This window comes from Triticum aestivum, chromosome 6A (assembly GCF_018294505.1).
Source record: "Triticum aestivum cultivar Chinese Spring chromosome 6A, IWGSC CS RefSeq v2.1, whole genome shotgun sequence".
Classification (NCBI taxonomy): Eukaryota; Viridiplantae; Streptophyta; class Magnoliopsida; order Poales; family Poaceae; genus Triticum; species Triticum aestivum.
The window spans coordinates 545,957,875-545,966,147 of record NC_057809.1 but is presented as its reverse complement, the minus strand read 5'-3'; the positions used below and the strand labels follow the sequence as shown (position 1 = coordinate 545,966,147).

Sequence of the window (8,273 nt, the reverse complement as noted above, 5' to 3'; positions counted from 1 at the left end):
TCTTGCATGGTATTCATACAAAAATTTCTTTTTAGTTTTTCTTTTTTCTTCCCATATATCACTTGACTAAGACTTGGTGAAGTTTCAATCGACTGAGACCTAGACACATCCATTATAAAAACGATTTTACATGTCGCCGCGATGCACTTCATTAACGGTGCCGATTTCATCGTGAGAGGAGCAGAAGCGCCGCTGTGGCCGAAGGATTTCCTCCTCGGCAGGGGCGGACCCAGGACAAAAATTACCCCGGGTCCTACGTCTATCATATATATTTGGATACCAAGTACTAATATAGCTAAATATAACACATTTAACAATATAATATACCTAGAATACGATATAACCATGAATATGCTTACCAATGATCCAAAATAAAGAGTTTCACTTGAAATATTAGTTGATCGTAGGAAATTGATCATCAAAGAAAAATCAAAGTGTCCAAATTATGAATAAAGTATAACCGACGACGAGAAAATGCAACATCAGATCTTGATTGCCTACAAATAAAAAAACAAAACCACTAAGTAACATATTAATTATAGTTGTGTAATAATAAGTAAGTTAAAACCATTACCTTCCTAAAATGGTTTCCTACGTTCTTTCATGGCTTCAAAGCGATCAATTACTGCATCATTAGTAACCTTCCTCATTTCGCTTTTCTCCACATAACAAATAAGGTTGTACTTCAAGGAGTCATCACCAAGACGATTGCGCAAATATGTCTTCACAATTCTCATAGCTGAAAAAGATCTCTCAACTGTAGCAGTGGCAACAGGCAATACTAGTGCTAGCTTCAAAAGTCGATAAACCAAGGGATAGACAATATGTTTTTTTGTCTCCACCATTTTTTGAGAGAGCTCGCAAATATTACTTAAACCAGAGAAGCGATCATCTGCTCGGACATCGGCAATGTAAAGATGAAGGTGATGTCTAAGGTCCCTCAGTTCTCCATCATCGAAATCTTTTGGATAAAGTTTAGCTAGACTCATCAAATGCTTTAAGTTGAAATCACGAAATGATTCATTTGGGCTCAAAGCCGCTGAGCAAACAAGTAGTTCCGAATTTTTCTCATTGAAGCGATTATCAAGTTCTTGAAGCAGCCAATCAATAACATCATTAAAACAATCCACTTCATAATGATGCCTATTAGTGATACCTGTTTTTTGTCGTGGCTTCTTTGGATTCACATATTGGTCTTCCATTTCCAACTTGGAAATGTCATGCTTGTCACAAAAGACATATGCTTCTTGTAGGACAGATTCCCATCCATTTCCCCTTACATCATTCAAGGAGGCTTTGGTTGAATTCACACAATTTATGGCATTCACAATGTCTTGATTCTTGCGTTGTAGGGCCAATGATAATGTGTTTGTGATTATCAATATAGTTGACATAAGTTGTAAGTAGAACACAAAATCAAAAGACTGGAAATAAACAAGAAGACCACATGCCTGCCTTCTATTTGTGTCATCCTTGTCTTCTTCTTCCACATATTCTAGCACTTTGACAACTGTAGGGAACATATCAATCAAACTCTTAAGAGTTCTGTAGTGAGAACTCCATCGAGTGTCTCCGGGTCTTTGAAGAGCTAGTTCTTGATTTAATCCTGTACCACTTTTTAGTAGTCCACAACCTAAAGCTTCACACACTTGTTCTTTATATTTGTCTCGAATCAAGTCCTTTCTCTTTGAAGATCCAGAGACCACATTCATCAAGACTGAGATCATATCAAAAAAATTACCAATGCATTTGTGCTTCCGAACAACAGCCACAACAACTAACTGAAGCTGATGTGCAAAACAGTGAACATAATATGCTGTGCTATTCTCTCTCATGATTAAGGGTTGCAAGCCATTAAACTCACCTCGCATATTGCTCGCACCATCATATCCTTGCCCTCTAACTTGCTTGAAACTTAACTTATATTCTGCAAATAAATCATCAATGGCAGACTTGAGATACTTGGAAGTTGTCTCCTTCACATGAGTAAGGCCAACTAATGTCTCTATGGCACTTCCACATTTACCAACATACCGCAACACCACCGCCATTTGCTCTTTACCAGCCACATCCCTTGACTCATCAACCAGCAAAGAAAATACATCATTGCCAATTTTCCGAAGAACAGAATGCAATATCTCCTTTGCAAAACATTCAACTATGTCCTTCTGAATCTTTGAAGAAGTCAACTGATTATTACCTGGAGCATTATGGGCCACAACTTTTTTTACCTCTGGATTCTGCTCCGCTGTATAAGCATGAAATTCCTTGAAATTGCCTTTATTGAGAGACTCGTCAGACTCATCGTGGCCACGAAAAGGCAACCCTTGCTTCAGTAACACTCTAGTAACATCAATTGAGGCATTTAGTCGAGTATAATAAGCATTCCTCTCAGCGTTACTTTGGTTGTTTAGAGCAACATAAATGTGTTGCTTTTGTTTCAGCAAAGCATCACAATCTCTTTTTGCTTGGTTGTGAGCACTATTGATGTCTCCTACATGCTCCCTTAATCTATATTTCTTATTCCAACTTGACCAACCATTTGCAACAAATGCATCATATCCAGCTTCTTTCTTCTTGCGCGGTCTAAACAAGAAACAACAAAAACAATATGCTTTTTGTTTGGACTCACTATACTCAAGCCAGCTCTCAAACTCATCAAACCATTCCCGAACGAACCTTCTATCTTTACCACATATTTCTGTCACTTCAAAATCTGCAGTACGAGGTTGAGAAGGGCCATTGGCCAAATACTTCCTTCTTACCATATCTCTCTGATTCGGATGGTACTCATCTATGCTTCTCCTTTTACCTGGATCAAATTGAATTTCTTCTTCCCAATTGAGCTCTTCAACTTCAAAGGAATTTCTTGTAGTATTAGCAGAACTAGGTTCATGTGTGGAGGCATCATTTTGTCCATGTGATGATGGCGGGGTCGGAACATCAATCTGTTCATGTGTTGAGGCATCAATTTGTCTATCCGATTGTGTCGGGACCGAGCCATCATTCTGATTATTTTCGTGTGACGGACCAACATTTTCATCTTGCACCGAGGTTCTCCTCTTTTTTAGAAACCTTTCCATGAACTGAGCCTCTCCTGAAATTTGTAATTTATTCAGATAATTAAAATTTGCATGAAAGAAAAGAACTATGAATCATGTGTACATACATAATATTAATACTTGTCATATAAAACATACTTGACATGGTGCCGGTGCTTCCAGCCGTCTCCACTGGTTGCACAATTATCTCAAACACCCTCATCTCAAATAGTCCAATTACCCAATACAGCCAAAATCTCTAGTATTATCCAGTACCCCTAATTCCCTAGGGTTAGGGAAACAAAGCAATAATTAGATCAAGATTTATAAATAGAGGCTGATGCAGAGGCACATCGAATTGGGGGTCAGATGCAGGGTACCTATGCCTTCTTTTCTTCACTGATTCGGCGACTTGCCGCGATCTGCCGATAGGTGGCGAGTACAGAGGCGAAACAGGAAGGGCATGAAGCGCAGTCGAGCAGACGAACAGGCGAGGCGAAGGGCCGGCCGAAGGCAGTATCGATCGATCGATGTACTGCTCGCATCCCTGGAAAGGCTGGACTGGGCCTCCGTGGCTTTCATCCTAGGCTGGGGCCTGGGGCGCTGGGCTGCACTTGCGCTATGTTGGATGAAGCCTGGTTGTACGGGTGTCCTTGTAGGAAATTTAGGGGTGTCCCAATGTATATGGGCTCTATATTTATAAGGTAAGAGAGATTTTTACCCGATGTCCTGTGCTACCTGCTGGGCTAACGTGGGCTCGCCCCTGCTCCTCGGCCTCTCGGTGTTCACCGGCGGCTCGACTGCTCGAGTAGTAAAGGCTTGGGGCTGGGGGCAGCTTGCACGGGCACGGACGGGCCATGCATATGGCCGGCAGGGGGCCACGTACGGGGCGTCGATGCAGGGGAAGAAGCGTGCGCCCATGCATGCATGGGCCGGTTGCTAATGCATGCATGCACTGCGGTAGCGTAGACGACGGTGAACCTGGGAAGGAGCAGTGCCGGCATGATACCGACGTTGTTTTATGTGCAGCGTACCGAGGCCAGAGATTCCAGAGAGCCTGAGAGTGTATGTCGTCTGCGTGTGCCTTGCCCATCCTCTTTCAGTGCTTGCTTCCGGTGTTCCTCTCCCTGACATGCGAGTGGACGTGACAGAAAAATGGGGGCCCAGTGCGTCGAGAAAGACGAGCTGGAAATGGCCCAACCCAAAGCCTGTCGGGACAAATTTACTCGGTTTTTTCAGTGGTTTCTGCCGAAATCACTAATTAAGAAGTACTCGTTATAAAGAGCACTCCATTTTCCCAGGGCGCGACAAGTGGCGCACATGCAGCGCGCCACTTGTCGCAACCTGGGAGTTTTCCTTTTTTTCGTAGATCCGTTTATTTAAAATGTTTTATCTCTTAAACTGTGTGTCCAAATCTCGAACCGTTTTCATCATTGGATTCCTCGCGTCGAGATCTTCAAAATTAGGTCCCATGTTGATAGGTTTTGACGAATTTTTTTCACGAAAAAACCGGACAAAAAAAACCGGGCGAAAAAACAAACCAGGAGCATGGTTTTTTTCCCTTTTCGAAAGAGGCACGTCCGTGCCTCTCGCGAAATCACAACCGTGCCTCTCGTGGAAGCAAAACCATGACTCTCGTGGAAGGAAAAAAACAAAAAACACGTTTTTTTCCGTTTCCGAGAGGCACGGCCGTGACTCTCGCGAAAGAAAAAAAAACAGAAAAAGCGTCTTTTTTTCCTTTCCGATAGGCACAGTCGTGACTTTCGCGAAAGCACAACCGTGCCTCTCGCGGAAGCAAAACCATGACTCTCCCGAAAGAAAAAGAACAGAAAACGCGTTTTGCTTTTCCCTTTTCGAAAGGCACGGCCGTGACTCTCGCGAAAGCACAACCGTGCCTCTCGCGGAAGCAAAACCGTGACTCTCGCGAAAAAAAAACAAAAAACGCGTTTTTTTTCATTTCCGAAAGGCACGGCCGTGACTCTCGCTAAAGCACAACCGTGCCTCTTGCGGAAGAAAAACCGTGATTTTCGCGAAAGGAAAAAGAAACGCGTTTTTTCGCGCAGATTTTCTTTTATCGAAAAGCTAAAAAAGACCGGGGGAAAACCAAAACATCAAAAAAAACCAGGAAAAAAATCGTTTAAAAAGTTGAAAACACGTGCGAAAAAATAAAAAATTAAAATCCGAAGAAAGCGTCCAGAGCACGACACGTGGCAAATGACTAAAAGTGCGCCAAATGACGCTGATCGTCGCGCGGCTCCCGAAGAAGCGCTCGTTAACTAGTTGGTCCCGGTTTCTGCGTCTGCACGGTAACTCGGCCGGGCGAGCATACGAGGCCGAAAGTCCGTGGGGGCCCAGGCCGGCAGCTGGGGAAGCCCCGGGTCCAGGCCCACGTGTCGCTGATCCTCCCCTGCTCGTGGGCTCTGGCTCGAGCTGGTCCACCCGTTCCCGTCCAAGCTCCAAACAGGGCGCCGTCGCTGCCTCGGCTTGACCTCCGGCGCCGCGCTGTCGCTGCTGATAGCGGCGCCGGCGAGGCCAGCCGCCTTGGCGCCACACGGGCGTCACCTTCGGCCTCCGAATAGTCCTGATGTTGGCCGCGCGATGTGCTGTTAATTACTGTGCGTGCTGCCGTGTTGGAGTGGGCGCCATGACAGGGCAGGCGAGTGGCCACGGCTGCGAAGCCTCCAACGAACGGTAGCCGCTATCGCGGAGCGCGAGGGCCTTGTCGTCCGCGGAGGAACCACCCATGCGCGCTGCTCGCCCCGCTGTGCGGCCACGGCGCCCATGCGCGCGAGACATCCAGATTAGCGACAGACATAACAGGGGATCGAGCGCTGCGCGCCGCGCCAAGACCGGATCATGTGTCCGTGTCAGCGCGATCGGGCGTGTCCGGATGACCGATGCGGTGCACGCCGAGGACGCTCGACGTCGATGGTCCCGTGGACGGATGATCGGAAGCTGCCACACGGAGGCGCCCGCTCGGCGCACTGCTCGGGCACAGTTCACCCTGCCGGGCCGGGTGAGAGGAAGCTGACGCGGGGAAACGGGCGCCCGGCGGCATGGCGCGGCGGTGTGACATGTCTCTGCGCGCGCGTCCGTGTCAGTGCGTGTCAGAGGATGGCATGCATGCGATCGTTCAACGCCCATGGTCTCGCAGCGCCATCATCAGATGCCCGACCCGATCAAACCACGGCCGAGTCCCAGTGACGCCGATGGACGGGTCGATACGGGTCAGAGGAAGAACTGCAGGTGCAAAAGCCGCACCCCCCCGTAGTTTGTTCTACTGCTGCGAGCGTGGGCATGGCGGGGCGCTTTCCTTTGGCTCGGGCGAGGACGACGGGCGTCCCCACGTGCCGGCGGTATCGGGCACCGGCGCCTTTTGCCGAAAGGGAGCCGATGCAGGAGCAGAACTGGATCGAGGCCCGGGGCGGAAAGGCAAGCCACGTGCGCGCGCGCCGCCGTGCTGGCCGACGCCGGGAGAGCGAAGGCCTCGTGCCAGCTAAAAACGCGGCGTCCCGCGCCCGTAGCCGTGCTGGCGGGCGCCGGCGCGGCGGGGCCATCGCCGGCGAGACGAGCGAGCAGTGCTTCCTCCACGCGCCGAGCTCGACAGGCGGGCCTCGATGCAGCTCTCCATGTCGGCGACCCATGAACCATGATAGACACCTTGTCTGTTTTTGTTGTTTGTAAACGTATCGAAACACCGAAGTGCACAGTGAGCGGCGGCGAGTCACGATGCGTGCATGCTTTGGCTTATCCTCTTCCTCCGCGATCGATTCTGATCTTGGCGGCCATGATGGGTGCCCTCACGGGCTGCCCATCTTTGCCTGCCCCTCCATCCAGGCGCACCATCATGAGCTGCCTGACGGCACGCAGCCTCTCGATCGCTCTTCTCCGGTGGATCCATCGTCCATCCATGGCTGTTCGCGTCCCCTTTGCGCCGACGGATGGACGTCCCGCTCGTGTCTGGAATCTCTGGACCGGCCGGGTTGTCCAGCGCGTCCGACGAAGTGTCCTCGCTGCTGCTATCGCTCCGTGCCGCGCACCAAAGTTTCGCTCGCCATATCGATCCGCTGGCTTTCGGACAACCGTTCGTGTCTATGTTAACTTGCTAATCATGCATGCGTGCATGCATGCATCCTCATCATTTACTGTTGCTAACGGCTTCTCCATCGAGCGTGCATGCACATGCACTTTGATCCTCATTGCCGGTGAGGTTTTGATCAGATGCATCCCAGGTAATTAAAAGGCCACCGGGAAATCGTACACTAACACTTGTGAAGTGGTCACACTTGTGAACATGGTGGCTCAGAGCTGGCTCGTGCCCCGTGGTCACCCTCGGACTTTTTCATGCACAGGCAAAGCGCAAAGCAAACATCTTCCGAAACAGTGGCTCGAGAGCTTCTTGTCACCTCATTGGGCCCCGGAGCTCTCCAAAAGTTAGCTAAAGCGAGGCAAATTTTCTCTGTTCTTTATATTCTGGCATTAGCATTTGATCCGATGCAATGGATCGGGTTGATTTACCGGTCAATGTTGTCTGGTGAAAAGAAGTTTTCGCGTTCTCTCATTATTCGTGCAACTAATTGGTTCCTTTTGGGGAGCCTCATTTGTCAAAAGGAATGAAGGGAACACTAAGCTTATGTAACACTGGCGCATTAGGGTATTCAGTTCACACTGCGCTAGTGGCGATCTTCCGCAACAAACTGCCGCCACTACTTCTTCTGTTCCGATTTTACTCGTCGTGGTTTTAGTTCAAATTATAACTAAAACCACGACGAGTAAATCAGAACGACGGGAGTAGCTACAAAGGCTCCAACTTATGCTTCAAACAAAATTGGGAGAAGATAAAAGGGACTAGCTTCAGCTCCCGTAACAACAAACTTGCCAGGCTATTTTTGGAGGCCAGGGGTTAACCCTCCTTTAGAGAAACAAAAAACAGACTTGCCATTTTTTTCGCTTTTAAGAGTCCAAAAGAAGGTGACGACGGTTCGACGGTTAGGAATGTTGCATAAAAAAAAAGTTGCACAGTTCATGTGGTGTTAAAAGGGACTTAACACTGAAAAGTCTCTTGAGATGCAGCAGTTGTTGGACACTGAGCTCTTAATGATGGATCACTAGTAGAAACTCTGCGCTAATGGAACTGATTAGGCAGCGGATTAGCACAGCAGAGGGCAAAGAAAAAGACCCTGATAAGTGTCACACGTGTGACACGAAGCAATTCCGCTCTGATGTTTTTTA

The 8,273-nt window shown here is 48.2% G+C and overlaps 1 protein-coding gene across 1 annotated transcript; it reads right to left on the bottom strand.

Moving 5' to 3' along the window:
- Positions 1–309: 309 nt before the first annotated feature.
- LOC123130981 (zinc finger MYM-type protein 1) lies at positions 310–3,801 on the bottom strand. The gene is made up of 4 exons (XM_044550761.1): positions 3,422–3,801; positions 3,201–3,327; positions 575–3,097; positions 310–497 (listed from the first exon to the last, which is right to left on the bottom strand). Exons 2-3 carry the CDS (start codon positions 3,262–3,264, stop codon positions 579–581), a joined length of 2,583 nt encoding a protein of 860 aa, XP_044406696.1. The 5' UTR covers positions 3,265–3,327; positions 3,422–3,801; the 3' UTR covers positions 310–497; positions 575–578.
- Positions 3,802–8,273: the final 4,472 nt, after the last annotated feature.